The sequence below is a fragment of the Petaurus breviceps genome, unplaced genomic scaffold (assembly GCF_028583685.1).
Source record: "Petaurus breviceps papuanus isolate PSGF00001 unplaced genomic scaffold, PetGlider_PUasm1.0 37, whole genome shotgun sequence".
Taxonomy (NCBI): domain Eukaryota; kingdom Metazoa; phylum Chordata; class Mammalia; order Diprotodontia; family Petauridae; genus Petaurus; species Petaurus breviceps.
Window position 1 is genome coordinate 35765042 of NW_027186296.1, and position 18612 is coordinate 35783653.

Consider the following 18612-nt stretch of genomic DNA (forward strand, 5'->3'; position numbering starts at 1 on the left):
CCTCAGAAAACTGCTAAGAGAAGAATGAAAGTACAGTAAAATATATTCATGCTATTTTGGGGGAGGGGGAAAAGGGGACTTAAAATATGCTTGCATTCATACTTCTGGAATATAGATGCAGAGAGCTTTAATGATTTTAAAAAGAGAAAACTCTAACCCTGCAAAACTCCAAACAAAAGATGAAAACTCAACTCCTATAAAAATTATGAAAGGAAACCTAGGTGCTGGTCCTAGCTCTACCATAAGGTTTGGGCATCCCTAGCCCCATCACTTAACTTGTTTGGGTCTTAAAAAAAGATCTTTAAAAGAGAGAGGACTAGACTAGGTTTGCTTTCAGGGATCTCTAATGATGATATTCTAATTCCAGGTCATGTGATTTCTTGTGCCAAGGGCACAATTACTTCAAGATAATACTGAATACAACCACCTGTGAAATTCTTTCCCCTCAAGTGAAAATTGACATGCATATTCCACTGAAAAAGTATTTTTTAAGTACCAATTTCATGCATAGCACTAGGTTAGATGGTACAGGTTTCTAATTTTTTTTGGTGGGTTTTTTTCTTTTTTATCTTTTTTTGGATGGGGGAAGGCAGGGCAATTGGGGTTAAGTGACTTGCCCAAGGTCACACAGCTTTTAAGTGTTAAGTGTCTGAGGCTGTCATTTGAACTCAGGTCCTCCTGACTCCAGAGCCAGTAATCTATTCACTGTGCCACCTCTCCGCCCCAATGGGTTTCTAATGTGCTTGGTCATTTCTTCTCAAGTTAGGACTTGCAGTAATAACAGTGGGGAAAAAAAAAGCTCAAACCTTTAAACTCACTTATCTCCTTACCCCCAAACCTATCCATTCATACAAACATGGAACCCTTATCAACTTAAAAACAGTTTTGTTAATTCTAGTTGCAAAACACTTAAAAAAGGGAGGAAATGATACTTAAAAGAAATGAAAATGTTAAGTTACAGAACTAATTCTCTTAAAGAATAGGATGACTAAAATAAATGTAAATATTTCTATTAAGTTATAGGCACAAAATTCATTATGGTAATAAAATGAATAATATTTTTTTGATTCCTGCTCATTTAAAGATGACAGTGTAATTCACTTGTGGCTCCATTTCTCTATTGCAAATCAGCATTTTTCTTTATTAAATAAGCCTAGTAGCGATTTTCAAGCTGTTAACACTTCTGTGAATCTATTAACTTACCTAGAATAATGCCTAAAACAAAAATAAGTCACAGGAGGACATAGTTGGAAGCTATAGGAAGATGTAGTAGGAAGCTACTTGACAGGAATCAAACCACCCAAATCTGCATGTTCTAAATGCCACTAACTGGTCCCTTCCCTCTTTCTGAAACCTTATAGCCCAGCTGGGGGTGGGCTGTAAGGAAGGAACTTGACTGAAGGCTAGCTATCCCCAAAGTAAATAAACAGGAGGGGGTGGGGGCTGGGATGGGAAGGCTCCAGAATGCCCAGACTCTGCAAGGCCAGGTTGACAGCCTACAGGAGGGCACGGCTCAGAAAGGCAGCACAGCAATAAATTAGATCACTTGGCTCTGACTGTTTCCCCAGTTATCAAGGACAATGCATTTTCACACAAAGTGCAACAGCTGGAGCATTGAGGTGCTCTGCAACATTATTCATTTGTTGGGATTGCTAGTGGGTGAACAGCAAAAAGACCTTACAGTTTCCCTGTACTCTTTCATCCCTTGTGTATTTAAAATTGACAGAGCTCATGGTCCACCCTGGATAGGTAGGTGTAGGGGATCCATAGTAAATTACCCTTTTGGGTAGCAGATGGAAGCCTTTATTTTCAGAGCTGGATTTGGTAGGAGGAGTCAGGCTTCTGGGCCACAATTCAAAATGATCAATGTGAATCACAAAATTAACCTGTTCCCCAATGTCAAAAGGTCTGGGCCAGGGAGCCTGCAGAACGCTTTCCTATTTAAGATTTTACAGAATTGCAGAAGGAAAGCTTATCTCTTGTCACATCAGTTGAAAGGGTGTTTTTATTTCAAGATCTGCTTAAAATTAACTGGGGGGGAGGGGAAGGTAGGTCAAAAGATTGCCTTTTATGGGAAGGGAGGCCTGTTGACCATTCTTTAGGGTTAAATAAATCTCAGTGAAAGAACAATTTTTAAAATTTTGGAGGTGGCTAGGAGGAATTTTTTGGAAGCCAGACATAAGACAGTTATGATTTACTTCCCATTCCTGTTAATAAAAATTCTACATGTGAAAGACGGAATCACAGAATCTTAGAGTTGGAAAGGTTAGAGGTCATTGAGATCAGTACAGGAATGCCCTCTGCACAACCCCTCTGGCCAACATTCGGTCTCTGCTTAAACACCCCAGTGATGTGGATCTCACTATCTTATAAGTTGGCATTTCCACTGTTAAATAATCTAAATATGGAAGTTCTTTGTATGAGTTGAAATCTACCATTTTAGTGCTACCCTATGAAACCACAGAGAAGATAAATCCCTCCAATGCATGGCATTTCTCCAAGTATTTGAAGGCAGCCATCATGTCTGCCATCTCCTAAGCTTTCTCTAGGTTAAGCATCTCTTAATGTTTCATATAATACAGATTCGAGACCCATCACCTTACTGGTCACTATCCTCTGGATGTACTCTTATTTGTCAATGAATGACAGTTCTAAAATTTGATACCCTGGAATTAACAGAATACTTCAGATGTTGCTTAACCTGTGGACCTATCACTTCACTCAGGATAATACGGTTTTATAAATATGGCCTAAAAGTGCATTCGTTTTTTCCCCCAGTGCTCTTACAATGTTGTTTCATAGTGAGCCAATAAAAATTCCTTTAGGTATTCATCCAAAAGACATGTAATAAGTGTCTGCTATATACAAGGTACTGGGAAAAAGGCTACTTTCTAGCACTTTCACTACTTCATATCAAGACACACTGGCTTCCTTTTTCCTGTCTCCTCTTCCCTGTGGTTAACTGCCTGTGCAGGAACATACCCCACTCCTGGATGAGTACCCAAAATTTGTGTATAAAAGCAAGCCCCTGTACTCCTCCAAGCTGCTGTTGCCCCTAAGGACGAGCCCACTGCTTTTGTGTCAATAGAGTCCTCTTGACTAGTAGAATATCTGCCTGTTGAATTCTTTCCGGATGACCTGACTCCTGAACATCATCATCCTCTTCACGCTCCATGTATATTTTTAATTTACACAGTAATTCTGGCATCACAGTGACTACAAAGTTGTAACAATTATTTGGATAGATTAGGTAAAAATCTAGATGATTGTGAAAACAAACAACCCAGAATCTTTCCTAATATAGATGGAATATTGCAGCAACCTTTATTTCTGTTTACTTATAAAGACCTCCCAGAACTAGTGTATGATTATCTAAATAGGCTAATAACTTCTATGAGTAGATTAAGGGGCTATTTTAAGATGAGATTCCCAGGGTCTGTAAACCCCCAAGCCTGAAACTTTTGAAGTATGTTTTAGTTTGCCTTCTATCTTTTAAGGAACAGCAAAATGCTTTTGAAAAACCTAACTTCTGTCAGTAGGGGAAAGAAGGGAACCTTGGACTGGTGTCAGCACTAGAGGACTATAGACAGGTATCTATCTCACCAGCTGTGGTCACTACAAATCAGTATAAGAAAGAGAAAAGAAAACCCCAGGTAAGATTAGCTCTAGTTAATCTCTTTCCTATCTTCACAAAGGATGGAGTGGCTGACTAGAGCTACGGGGTAAAGGAAGGAAAAGTAGACTTGGGGAATACATATTAAAGCACTGGGCTATATGATGGTAGAAGCATAATTTAGATAAGAGAGGGTTCCTGTCCTCCCAGATTTTAGAGCTTAAACCCAATTAGATAATGATAATATAAAATATCACAAGGTATGGTAGGACAGGTTATTATCCCCATTTTATAGATGAAGATGCTGAGGCACAGAAAAATTACTTGCTTGGTTCAAGGGAACAGAAAAGAACTAGGATTGGCCAGTGGGAATCATAGGGAGGCAAATTTCAGCTCATTATTCAGGAAATCTGATAATTCTGTCATTGGGGTGTGGAAAGGTTTCACATGAAAACAGTGGGTTCCTTGTCACTGGAGGTTATCCAGCAAAGCTGGTCAATGAGGTCATGGAGAAGAGTCAGGCTTCAGTTAGGCTTAGATAAGATGACCTCTAAGGTCCCTCCCTAGGCTAAGACTATAATTTTATGTATTCTACTATACTGACCTCTACTGCTTCCCTTCTTCTCCTAAGGCAAGTAACTATTTGCCTCAGTTTCCTAAAGTATAAAATGGGGATAATAACAGCACCTACCTTGCAGGGTTGTTGTGAGGACCAAATGAGAAACGGCTTGTAGAGTGCCTTGTGGGTGCTATATAAATTGTTCCCTTCCTGAATCACTGCATAGCTCCCGTTGGTGCCTTAGCCCTGCAGAGAAATGACAAACTAAGCCAGGCTGTTTTCTGCCCGGCCGCCATCATCCTTTGTATTTGTCCAATTTTGGGACTTTGCTTAGTCTTTTCAGCATGTCTGGAGTGTGCTTGCTCCTCCACTTCAGAGGCTTTTAAACTTTCTTACCTAACCTTTAAAGCCCAACTCCAACTGCCCAAATTTGGTAAAGCCTGGGAACGGTTCTGGCTAGGCTTGTTCCATATCCCTTTCCTGAAGACAAGAGTAGGCCTTTAAGTAAGGTGCTTTTAAAGTCTGGGACTATCTGCTTCTCTTTTCATGCAAAAAGGAATGATGTAAATAAGTAACAGAAAACCAGATGATGGGAGTACCAAGAAGACACAATTTAACTCCCCACCTCAATTCTCTCCTCCTCTAAGCCTGGAGTTCTTAACCACATTTTTGTGTGTCACAGACCCCTTTGGCAATCTGGGGAAGCCTTTGGATCCCTTCTAGAATAATGTTTTTAAATGCATAAAATAAAATACATAGGATTACAAAGGAACCCAATGATACTGAAATACAGTTCTCACAATATTGAAAAAAACAGCTCACAAACCCAGGTTAAGAATCCCTGCTGCAAGCCTTCCTTTCACTTTTCTCTTTGATTCACTGTCCATAATAGGGATTTCCCTCAAATCTACTCTTCTCTGACCCTCTTGGGGAGGTCAACCAAGATTATGTGACAAGGCCAGGGCTTTGGAGGTAAAGAATCCAATGCTGGGGTTTGCAAGGGAGAGGAGGAAGGGTACTTTTCCTTTTTGCCAAAAAAAAAAATATATATATATATATATATATATATATATATATATAAATAAGTAGAGAATTCTGTCTCTTTGTTCTTCCTTTCTGTGCTAGTCTCTAATGAAAACAGAAGTGGCATCAATGGATTAGATTCCTGTGTGGCCCTGAGCAGTTGTATTTGTCATATTCAGCAGGTAAATACAGATTTGGGTCAGATGGTAGAGGTTTTATTTTGCACCTGGTTTGGAAACTCAAGTTTCCTGGTCACACATGGCTGGGAAATCATCCTACTGAAGAAGCTGGAAATCTTTTCAAAGTAGTGGTCTAAGTTAATGACTTCTGTTGTTCAGGCCTGCTCAGTTATGTCATCACTGACATAATTCCTGCAGGAAGAATTTGGACTGTGATAGTGAAGGAAAGTAACTTTGGGGTGGTGACATTTGAAAAGTCACCAGGATCAATTGTTACTTTTGTCTTTAGGCCATGATCATCATGATGATGATAACTTCTTGCATTTCTTTATAACTTTTAAGGTTTACAAAATGTAACTCAAAACATCCCTATCAGGTAGACAGTGTCAATATTATTGCCACTGTCATTTTATAGGTGTGAAATTGAGGAACAGAGACATGAAATGACTTGTCCAGGATCACACAAGTAGTTAGACCCAGGATTCAAACATAGGGCTTCTGATCAGTGCTATTTTTTCATTACACTATGCCATAGGAAGTGGGTACTTACTATTTTTTCTCCCTATTATGCCTACCCCAGCTGACCTCATGCCATACACCCCACACCATTTTTCTTTCCCCAGGTTCTTTATCTTTCTCCACTCCTCTATTGACAGTAGTTGCTGCTCTCTTTCCAAGGATGCTGCAGAAAAAACAAGCTATGCCCTAGCCCTCTTAGTTGTCTGGAAATGGTGCTTCCATGAGTCAATTCAGGCTGGGATGAGAGAAGGTCTCTGATGAACAAAGTTGTCACAACCTCAGCCAGATGAGGCAATATGCTTTAGGTAAATATCTGAGGAGTCTCAGAACTACCACCCTTTATCTCTGAGACACCATGCTTCTTCCCTTTTCAGGTATAAAGATGTTGATTTCTCAATCAGTTTGATTTTCCTGCCTTCTGATTTGTATCCACAAGTCTCAGGTCACCAAACTTGAATTGCTAAAGAGCTGAAGAGCCATCAACCCAAATTCTGGCCCCAGACTGGCTAGCACCCTGTCAGCTGGGTGACAATGAAAACCTGTTTCCATGGTTTCCCAAGTCTTCCATACCAAATGGTCATTACTGAGAATAGGGCCTGGTTTGTTACTATTGCTACTGTGGATAAGCAGTGCTTGAATTGGTGATGGGATGAGTTGAGCACCATGTTCTTCTGGCAGCCCTAGAGCATCCTGGGATAGTACTTGAGCACTTCTTTCCTGGTCAGTACTGAGAGACAATAATATTATGAGGGACACAGTTTGGGTTCAAATTATCTTGAGTTCTCTCTCATCTATTTCAAGTCCTGATAATGATGAAATAAGCTGATCATATGGTTCAGAGAGCATGGGACCTGGATTCAAGAGGCCTGAGTTCAAATGCTGCTGACATTTTCTGGATACGTCACAATGAGCAAGGTCATTTAGCATCTCTGAGCTTCCGTTTCTCATCTGTAAGATGAAGCAACTGTACTCAACGACTGCTCTAAATCTGTGGTCATAAGGGTTTAGTTCAGCCATGTGTGAAGGCCAGACTGGAACTGAAGCTCTGAAATGCAAACCTGAAGGGGAAAATGATCTCATTCAATTATTTAAACTGTCCCATTCAAATGTAAAAATTCTATAGATAAGTCTGTATAATGTAACTATGATTAATCAATGATACATCCAAACCAGAGATCATAAAAGAAAGCTTTTGTGGGGCTAGAGATATAAAACCATTTTAGCATTACCTAGCCTAGGGGTGGGTAACCCGGAGCCTTGAGGCCACATGTGGCCTTCTTAGTCTCTGGGTACAGCCTTTTGACTGAGTCTAAGTTTTACAGAACAAATCCCTTTTATCCTTTTATTAAGGGGATTTGTTCTGTGAAGTTCTGGAAACCACCTTACAGAAATATAAGTAATAATAATGCTGCCTCATATATGTTCATCACTTTATGATTTTCAGTGCTTTTACATGAGTTAATTAATGGACCCCCAGGACAATTCTGTGATCAAATATATTTATCTTTCTATCCCAGGTGAATGGCCTCCCTAAAGCAAGGTAGGAATATGTTGACAAAGCCAGGCTACACTATCAAACAGTTTTTTTTTTTTTTAAGCAATAGGGGTTAAGTAACTTGCTCAAGGTTACACGGCCAGTTATTTCTGGGTGTGGTGCTGAGTATCTGAGCCCGGATTTGATCCAGGTCATCCTGACACTGGAGCCAGTGCTCTTACTCGCTGAGCCACCTGGCCGCCCCTAAGCAATTGGGGTTAAGTAACTTGTTCAAGGTTACACGGCCAGGTGTTTCTGGGTGGGCGCTAAGTGTCTGAGTCCAGGTCTTTTCAACACTGGAGCCGGTGCTCTTACTCGCTGTGCTACCTGGCCGCCCCTATCAAACAGTTTTTCAAAAGCAGCAGGTTCCTGGTAGCTCTGAGTTACTTCAAAAAAGGGAAGTCTCCCCAAAGAGGAATATTATCCTCTGGGAAAGGCCCAAATTTTAAGAGTCAGAGTTGGAAGGGACCTTAGAGGTCATCAAGCTCAATCCCCTCATTTAAAAAAAAATGAAGAAACAGAATCAGAGAAAGCAGGGCACTTTTCCAAGTCCACAGAGGTAGGAAATAGAGGAGTCAGAATTTGAACACAAGGGACACTTTTTGGGGTCATTCATCCTCTGACTTTAAATCCCGTGCTCTTGTTCCACTGTCCCCTAAGGATTCCCTATAGGAGGGTGACTCTCAAAGGGAAATAAATGTAAAATCCTCGAAATAAAAACATAGATGTATCTATCACACAGCAATGTAGGAGGTACTATACAATTAAACCACTGGCCGGTCTTAGCCCTGAAGAGTTGGGGATCCCAGATCAAGCTACCCTCAAATGCTAAAAAGAATAAATGAAGACAAATGGGAAATTTTACATTCTTATGCTATCTACTCTCTCAAGAGAACTCCTCCTTAAGAATATTTTTTCTGTTCTAATTTGGGGAATTGCAAGGCAATCTTTTTCATATCTCTGTAAATAACTATACATTAAAATACTAAGACATTCTGACAAGTGGGAAATACAAGTAAAGGAAGATGAAGTTGGTGTATACAAATAAAGAATCCTGATAAGAAACAATTGGTAATGGAATAGTTTCATGTGGCCCTTGGATTCCTCCATGACATTTATTTATCTTATATCATGGTGTGCATGGCAATAAGAATATATATTGGGTAACTAAGGCAAAAAAGGAGAGGCTGTGAATTAAAACATGAGCTATCAACCCATATGGAGATTAAGAAAAAGTTGTGGGTTACTATTTTTGCTTCTAGCCCAAGCCAGAAATGATTACCATTTTTCTTCCCCCTTCACTAAAAGACCTAACATTGGACAATTAGATCCTTGTAACATGAGGAAAAACCTCATGTTTACAAACATTAAAAATACATGCAGATTAAAGTACTTATTCTGAGCATAACTGCTTCTCAAGAAGGCAAAAACGTCTAGTCATAAATTTGCATTTTAGGTTGGCCCTGATATACTTGGTTATGAATGGGCTTACCCACAAACAAACTGATAAAAGTGATAATATTTTGGTAAAAACTAAATTTAGAATGTAAAATGATATTACTAAACCATAAACCAAACTTTTAACATTAAGAATTTAACATATCAGCTAAGGTCTTTATGATATTATAATTAAATGCAAAATATCAGTATTTGAACATTAACATTTGAAAAATGTTTAATGTTTTTTAAATGGCTCAAAGAAAATACACATTTTCCCCTATTATGAAAAAACCCTACTCTATCCAGAGTCCAATTTATTACTATCAAATAAATGAATGTTTAAAAGACACTGTCAATTGACAGGAAAACAAAACAAAACAAAAAACCCCACCTCACAACACATTAAAATAGCTGGTTTCCATGCCAAGTGAAACAAAATATTTTCTCCTTGACAAGCTGCTTACATTTAAATGAAAACAGGGCAAATCTGGTCAATAATATGGATTACATATAACAAAAAAAGACCTTAGATCACGTTAATACAAGGATCAGAAAGCAACTTCAATTAAAACTACCCAATTATTTAGCCAACTTTAAAATACAACAAAAATAAATTTATCTGTTTTAAATGGAAGTGCTTAGACAAGTAGCTTTTTGACCCGCGATACATCTCACCAGCAGGAATTACAATGAGGTAGGAATCTGCTGAAGCTGGGCAAAAAACCCAAATCCAACAAATGGCCCCGGTATTAGTAATCAAAAGGCATTTGCAAAACATATTTCGTTGGTTAGTAGCAGGGGGCTCTGAAGCAGCCACCACCTACAGTTTAGTTCCTCTCATACTTTGAAATATAGCAGTATTGGGGATGAACACACATTTTCCATTAGCAGTAAACAATTGGGGGATTTTGCCGTTTAACAATGGGATGTTTTCATTTCTGTACTGTCTGTAAAACATGCCAATAGTAATGCTATTATGAATGCAAGCCTTTCCTTTAAAATCCTCTATTATCCACTTAATGTTTTCCTTGCACTGGGATTTAAGAATTCCTCTTTATTGAGACAAGTAATATGTCATCATTTTGTTCAGCTAACAGGCCTGACAGCCCTGTCTCCTTGAGTTAAGAATACTAGATTTCTAATTCTTACATTACTGGCAAAAACTGGCAGAATAAATGGGAATTAGCCACCGAGTGGTAAGGTTTTTTTTTTTATTCCTAAAGATTTAGATAATTTACCTCTACTACAATTAAATTTGGCCAGAGATGGTGATTTTTAATAAAAATGATCTTGCCTGTATTTTGTAATAATTTATCTGAATGCAATTCTTATGTGCTTTAACAAATAACCTTTCTATTCACTATTTCTCTTGTCTTTTTGATCCTTTTTCCTACTTATCATCTTCTTTATTTGAAACAGATTTTTAACAGATAATCTTGATCGTTACAACAATATCTTGCCTGCATTTTATTCAAATAATTCTTAAAAACAGCTTAAAAAGCCGTTTGGAATAACATCAAGCTTGCCATCAATCAAACGAAAAAATTCCGCTGGCGGTTGTATAAACATCAGATCAAGTCTGATGTCTTCAAGGATTTCAGAGTGAACCATAAAAAACTCCATTAACTTCTGACAAAGAATGCAAATTAATCACAACATGGGGTGAAATGAAATTAAAGGCTCTTTTCTAATCAATGACAAGGCAGGATGAAATATTTGTTACTCTCTCTGCACTCAGACTGCCTAGATGTTTGCACTTCCCCTGAAAAGCCCCAAATGTAAGGTGTGAGTACAGATTCACCCACAGTAGCTGTTTAGCCCTCCCCCCCAGAGCTATCTGCTTACAAGTCGTGGAGATTCACAAAACACACTAATCATCTGAATCTCAGGTGCATCCAATTTGTTATTCACACTCTCCCATGCCAGTGAAAAGCCTGGCGCAGACAGATGCACCAGGAACCCTAAATGACAGTTTTGGCCTCGGGAAGTTCGATCACTACAGCAAAATCTAGTACAGCCTCCAGGTGAAATGTCTGGAGCTCCATATGGAGCAGGGAAAATTAACAACAAGATGAAAATCGCTGCAGCAGCGGGGAGTCTGAATTTTTGAAAAAAAAATGAAATTTAAAGATGAAGAAAGAGAAGTAATAAATTAATGGGGTGTGAAAACATTCAAAGCTTTACAATACCAGGGGCACTATTTGCTCAGATTTTTTCCTTTTTTTTTTTTTTTTAACTTCGGGTCATTTTGATGTAATTTATTAACCAAGATCAGGAATTGTAGCCAAAAGAAGAAAAACATTTTTATACATACAAAAGTACTTTAAATACACTTGTGTCTAGATTATCTTCACTTTCCTGTAGCCTTTCACTTTCCAAATTTCCTACTGTCAAACAAAGTCCATCACTTGGGAATGCCTTCTTAATGGATTTACTAGCATCCTAATGTACTGCACTGTGATAAGGTTTGAATGTACAATGACAATTGTTAGCAGGCAATTCTTTTCATTTCTCCCAAATTGTATTGTCATTAAACAATCCATTGCCCACTATCATGTTTTTTAAGTCTACTGAATTTGGATCAACATGATTAACTGTACAGTTGTAGTTCTTTTTCAGACCTGCACATCTTTGGAGATTAATCTTAGAACTAAATTGCATAAGAAATTACAATACCATACAATGCTAAGCCTTTAAAAAAAATTACTTTCTATAGGGCCCATTGGAAAGTATACTTCATAAATACACAAAGTCTGATCCTATGAGTTTTCCTCAGTTTCCTGGGTGACTCTGTCTATATATGGGGAGAAAAAGGCAAAAGAAATATGATTATAGAAGATAACCTTGTCACCATCTATAATAGCATTTACCTTCAGCCTGACTTATCTATATAATTGACTTCTCCTAAGGCAGGGAAGGAGGCCTAACTGAAAGGCTAAAGTGGGACTGGGGGGGGGGGGCAGGATGGACAATTTTTAAAAAGCCCATTTTGAAAGAAAATAAATGAACAAAAAATCTTTCTAATAAATGTGCATAGTAAAGCAAAAGAAATTCCTACATTGGTCGTATTAAAAAATACATAAATCATTCTACATTATTAAATCTATCACTTCTCTGTCAGACACTAAAAAAAGAGTACATTTTAAAAATTATAGCGGGACTGAGCCATGAAATCTAGAGACTGGGGAGTGAGGAAGCAAAGATGGTGGTAGCTACCACCTATATGGAACCACTGCTCTTGCTGGCAGAAGGAATAGGTGCTGCTGCTGCTACTGCTGAGGCTGGGAGAAGAGGAGTACTTTGCTTCCAGCAAGGCCCCTTTGCATTAAAAATCTTCACAACCTTCATCAGACCCTTGCTGACCTTAAGTAGAATGTGAAATTGGTGACATATAGCATCTTATATTCATTATCTTGTTTGATCCTCACAACTCCAAACTTGGGTGAGGTATATATTGTCACCCTCATTTTACAGGTGAAGAAATTGAGGTCCAGGGAGGTTACAGAGTAAGAGTCAAGGCCTAAGATCATACAAGAAGTTAAGTAGTAGAAAGCAGGTTTCTTAACTTCTACATTCTTTTCATTAGATCAGTCTTCTTATATAACTATGTGCTGAAATCTTATGACCTGATCTGATGTCGAGCCCAAGTTGTATACTCATCTTGAGTAAGAAAAAATATGGGCACAACCTTGTAAGTAATCATTCCCAGCTGCCCAGCATGAACCACATCCAAACCCTCTGATAAAATGAAGATATTTTTGATTTCTCCCCAGACCACTCCCCTTGGCCACCAGCCTATTATATATGGTCACACAGTTACTATCCCTGCCTTGGGAAAGAGCAGGCTTGGACCTGACTTTGCCTAGCCACTTTGGATGAAAAGACTCCTCATTAGGGTGTGGAAAAATACCACAGTTAGGAATGGTCTAATCTGATGCAAAGTTGAGACAGGGCAATGATTTAATGAAATCATATCTTGTCAATGCTAACCTGATTAAAGGAATCTGAGAAAAAATGACCATATAAAGTAGATTTGGTTCATTGGATCACTCACACTATTACTATGCTGGATGCTTTTACTGTAAAGGATGTCTCTCTCTAGTTCAAAGTCCAAAAAGGAAGAGCTAGCCTAGAAGCTACTCATCTATAGGCTGGAGAGACATTGTGATGAAGTGGGCTGAATCCTGTCTCCAACTCTTACTAGCTGTATGACCATGGGCAAGTGACTTAAAATTTCAATGCCTGTTTCTTCATGTATTAATAATATTGCAATACCTCTCATAGGGTTGCTGTGATAGTCAAATGAGACAATGTATATATAAACTTTTTATAAAACTTAACACTATATATAAACATTAGCTATTACTATCATTGCTATTATCTATTCATACATAGTCCTTTGGATTCCACATTTCAAAGGGATATTTTAATTTTTTTATATCCAAACCCTATGTAGTGCTGATGAAATATTTAAGGATTCAGACACTACCTTGAAAATATCAGGATAGCAAAAAATGGTATTGGCATTCAAATTTAGCTTTGAGTTTTGGAATGGACCCAGGGCTTCAGGATGTTTTTGAAAAATGTAAGGATGGACGTGAGTATTCTGAATCTAAAGAGATTTTTCCCTTGAGTCACTCAATAGTCACTTTAAGGTCAGGTTTTCTCTGTATTCTTGGGCCTAATTGTGAAAGGATTTTCCCCTCTCACTACTAGCCCCAGATGGGTCTAGCTTTAAACCAGTAAGATTGTAGGTAGAATCTTTTGACAGGTCAGGTAAGAAAACTGTCTTTCTGAAGGCTATTTCACACCTGATCATATATGGGGAACTTCACAGAGGGAGGGGTACAGAAGACTGAGTCAGTATATGTGATAAGGCAGAGACACTGAATGAGGTAAGGAGACAAGGAATCAATCAATACTAGTAGTAGCAGTCCCAAAAGGAGTCAGGACTTGGGTTCTATCACTGCCAGTGACTCAATTTGTATACTCAGGGATCTGTGGGCTCTGAGTAGTTCTTATACATAAATAACTCTTTGCCTACAAAGCCATTCTGTTAATCCTCAATACCAGACATCATCCAGTGGTGGGGTTTGGAGTAGGAAGAGAACTGGATTTGAATATTGCCTGTCTTTATTAGCTGTATGACCACAGGGGCAAGTCACTTAACTTCTTTGGGCCTCAGTTTCCTCGTCTGTAAAATGAATATAACAATACCTGTAGTATGAGTTGTGTTGGCTAAGTATGTTTAATTACTACACTTTCAAAGCAAGTACTAGGCAGCTTTCATTGCATAATCTAGCCTTAGAAATAAGCATAAATACTAAATTCTTAATTTTTTTTTGGCCTGAGTAGAAGAGAAAAAAGAATTACCATTTCCCCCTCTCCTCCCCGACACCCCTCCCCCCCACCCCAGCCTACATGATACTATACTACAAGACTGTGAAATTAGTAAAATTCAAATTGTCAACTCAAAGCACAGCATAAATCATTGCTGGCTTTGAGCAAGGAGACAAAGTTTTATTTGCAACTTTAGCTCTGGGACATAGTCCTGATGATGTCAAAGGTTGTTTTTAATAAAATCTCTATTTGGTGACAACACTCAATCAGGAGCCAAGGAAAACTGCTTCTCACTACTCTGGCATAAAGGTCAGTGCTAACTAGGGAGTTCAGTGTATTTGAATTTTCCAACTTCCACTTGACCGATCAAGTAAATGTGTATTTAGACATTAAGAAAAAATGCCCAGTAGGTGCCCAATAGACCAGAATTGCTACCATATATGCACTGTCGGAGTACAGGGCCTTTTTCAAAGTTGCATCTTAACTTTTAACTCTTCATGTCTCATAAGCTATCAGCCACTTCGATTTCCTGAAGTCATCACTCAGAGTCTATTTTAAAATAAACATGGGCATCCCAAGCATATGGTAATTTAGGCTTCATCTTTTGTCATCTTCAGAATATGGGCCACAAATTTTGTGGATGCAGCCTTGTGTCCTTTTTCAGTTTTTAGAGCTGGAATAAAATGTCCTAAATAAATGGTTTAACATTTACTTGTTGAACCAGAGCTTTGGTTAGAAATTTAATCCAGATTCATAATCTATACTATGCATATTACACGTTATATATGCATATATTGAAAGTATGAAGAGCTGGTATGCTAAAATTTCACTCAAAACTAGTATTAGCATGCTTGTCAGGCTAGTAACTTTTGGATATTTACTCAAAAGAAGAAGTTATAGTTACACAAAGGAACTGGCCAGCAAGAAAAAGATGGCTACAATACTGTGATACAACCTGCTAACAACCTGGATGGTTTCTCCTAGCCATCAGACAGCTTGAGCTTTAAAAAGGACAGGAAACAAGAGGTTTCCCACATGGGTGCCTAGAGAATTTGTTTAAAACAGCTTATAAAGATGGTAAAGAGAATGAGTTCCATCCTATTATTCAATAACCACGGTTGTGATGCATCTGCATAATCTAACCACGCATAAATTAGTATGTGTAATACAACAGTTATTTGCATAATAATAGCAAGTTAATAGATGCTTAAAGAGCAGAGACCAACACCACCTTTAAATCAGACATGCCTCCAGGCACTTTGGCCTGTACAGACCAAGATGCCAGGAAAACAGTGAGTGTAAACCAGAGGAAAACATTCAAATTATTCATTCAATACCCACACACCCACCCCTCCACCCCTTGGGTATTTCACTTAATTTTTTCCTCCTACAATGGGGAATTATTTTCAAACTAAGATGTGGCTTATATTTTTAGTTCTGGCATATCTTTGGAATAAATATCTTGAAGCAATATTTAGAATTTACTCATTAATGTTAGTGTATTGAAGAATCTATGTTCTGAAATGGGGGAATGAAAGGGTTGGGAGCAGAGAATAGGGAAAAGGGCATGAAAAGGTGCAAAATCAAACTCCCTTATAAAATCTGGTGCAAATTATATTGAATTTGATTACCAAAACCCTGAAACAATGACCTAGGCCAGATTCTTTCCTTCTTAATTTTTCAATTCAAACCATTTCAATTAAATTCAAAATTCCAAAGAAGAAATCAGGGAAAGGGGGCTTTTCTTCCTCACTGCATAATGCAAGCATACAGTGCAGGAACTAGGGCTCAGGAAAAAACAAACAAACAAAAAAACAATGCCAAAGTCTCACAAAGAAGCAGCATGATTATTGCTTCCATCCCTCTCAGAAAGATAAAAATCTGGAGCTAAAAAAAAATCAAAAATCAATAGAGACTTCTAAATGACTCCTTTAAGATATCGCTTTTCAATTTAACAGGACAGATTTATTTGTATGTGGCTCAAATGTTCACGATTGCTCCCTGCACCTTCATACATAGGAATGAATGTCACAGTGGCGAACGGCAGTAATGAACAATCTTACCTGAGGATATGGAAACCTCCCAAGAGCAAGCTGGGAAAGGAAATAATATTTGTCTAGTTATAGATTTGCATGCAGGGTAGATTTCCTTAAGACAGACAAGTACTAAATTTCACAATTGTATCAAGCAGAACAAACCATCTCCCCTCCCCCCACCACGTTAAAACATCTGACCTAAAAATAATCCTGTAATACCATTAAAAGCTGTATTTAGAATGGACAATTTAAATGGACAGTATTGTTTCCTTGAAATGTTTTATTTCTAACCTCTTAAAGTCTCCTTCAAAATTTTTCTTTCCGTAATAGCATCAATTATGCAAACATCATCTAGATTTACATATGTGTATACTAATATTTAAAAGTAATAACCCCATAGAAAGAATACTTACCAGTTTCTTAATAAGCAGGTAAATGACTTTAATAAAATGATACATACATTATCCCATTCTGTCTTTATGAGGGCCCTGTGAGATTGGTGTTACTAATAACCCCACTTTACAAATGAGGAAATTAAGGCTCTAAAAAGGTTATGTGGCTTGCCCAGAATCACATGGCTAGTGTCTGAGGTTGTATTTGAATCCAGGTCTCCCTGAATCTCATTCCAACACTCCTACCACTATGACTTTAATATAATGAATATATTACTACAAAAATAACTGTCAAATTAGGTAACCTCCCATAGTCTTGGCTTTCCATCTATAAAGTGGGAACAGTTATTTCTAGTCAAGTACTCATTAAATGTTTCATGACCTTGAAATGTACAAAATCATGGAATTACAAGAATATTGTAATGATATATCACATGACCCTCTTATCAGTGATTTTTCAGCCATTTAGCTGTTGATGCTGAAAAAATATTGTATTTCATGATTGTGAAGCTGGGACAAGGAAGAAAAGAGAGGGAAACATGAAGATTGACCTAGAAGCTGAGATTAGAAGTCTAGTAACTATGATTGCTCTAGCTGTAATCTACTATTTGTAAATTGCTTTATCTTGGTCTCCTGTTCCTTGTCAGCACAGGAGTAATTTATCCAAGAAAAGGAAATGTGACTACAAAGCTATGCTATTTTTTTTTTAAGAAAGTATACCAGAACTTTCACATTTAAATAAGTCACATCCCTTAGTCACCTTGAAAAGTTATACAATATATGTCACTGCATAAAACATTTTGCAACTCCTCTAGTGGAATTGCTTCCAGAGTAAAAAAAAAAAAACTAGCCTCATTACTTTTATGTCCATGCCCCATTTTGAATCAGTAGCAGTATTTCCCAGTTTGATCCCAGCCTCCTACCTTAGCCATCTAGAACCAGATTTAGCTTTGAATTATAACTTCTTTGAGGACAAGAACTGTATCTCATTTCCCTTTTTATCTCTTTCATTGTCTAGAATATGCTGTGCATTCATTACATTTAAGAGTGTTAAGTCTTTTGGTGGCAGAAAATACTTTCATTTTATCATTATCAACATTGCAAATAGAAGGTACTCAATAAATGCTTGTTGGATTGGATGGCACAGAGGTGTTAGACTTAATAAATAATTATTGTTGAATAAGTTAATAAATTAAATTTAGTAGTTTCCAAATACTCTACCCTCAAGGGTTTGAGATTTACCAGTGCTGAAGATATGTTTAAAAAATGCATAAAGTAGTTTGAACAAAGGCAGCACAATTAGAAAAAGTCTAAAGTGATTACTCTGAAGAGAAAATGTTCATTTAGATGTGTTAGGTGTGTGTTTGTTGAATTAGCAGTGTCATTACTCTATAGCAATATTTTATCTACCAAGGATCTATTAATGCTCAATATTTCATGGGATCATAAAGTTAATTCAAAAAAATTTTTTCTATACTTTGCCCCCTTCCCAATATAAACAGAAAAGATACAATAAATTGGTAGTTAGCAAAGTCTCTAATAATTGTTTTTTTGGCTTGCTTGTTTAATGTCAACAAAATATCTAAAAGTGTCAAGTATGCTACTTTGTTCCCCACATATTATGTTGAATGTCCACCCCAATATTTTGTAAACAGGAGTTTGCATAATGACTCAGGAAGAATCATTATGGGATGTCATGTCAATAATTTGTTGATTAAGGGTGCATACCATTCTATACAGACATGACAGACAGTGATGGCTCACTAAAAGCTGCCTAGCATTATACTGATCTCTAGATTACATATTTTGCATATACTCTTTTTATAGAATTAGAAAATCACCAAGAAAAATTGATTTCACCTAAAAAGACAAGAAACAGAAAAGTGCTAAACTTTATCTGGCTGGCTAGAGGGTAAGAGTTTTGCTCACAGCACAGCCTGGAGCAGATGCTAAACATATCAGGAAAAGAGGCTTGTA

The 18612-nt window shown here is 37.6% G+C and overlaps 1 protein-coding gene across 1 annotated transcript in view; it reads right to left on the reverse strand.

The window, feature by feature from the left end:
* MAP2K5 (mitogen-activated protein kinase kinase 5) overlaps positions 1-18612 on the reverse strand; it is a 292027-nt gene that overhangs the window by 71306 nt on the left and 202109 nt on the right. The window contains exon 16 of the mRNA XM_069097384.1: positions 16271-16300. Coding sequence (XP_068953485.1) covers positions 16271-16300 — 30 coding nt within the window. The remainder of the gene's footprint in view (positions 1-16270; positions 16301-18612) is intronic.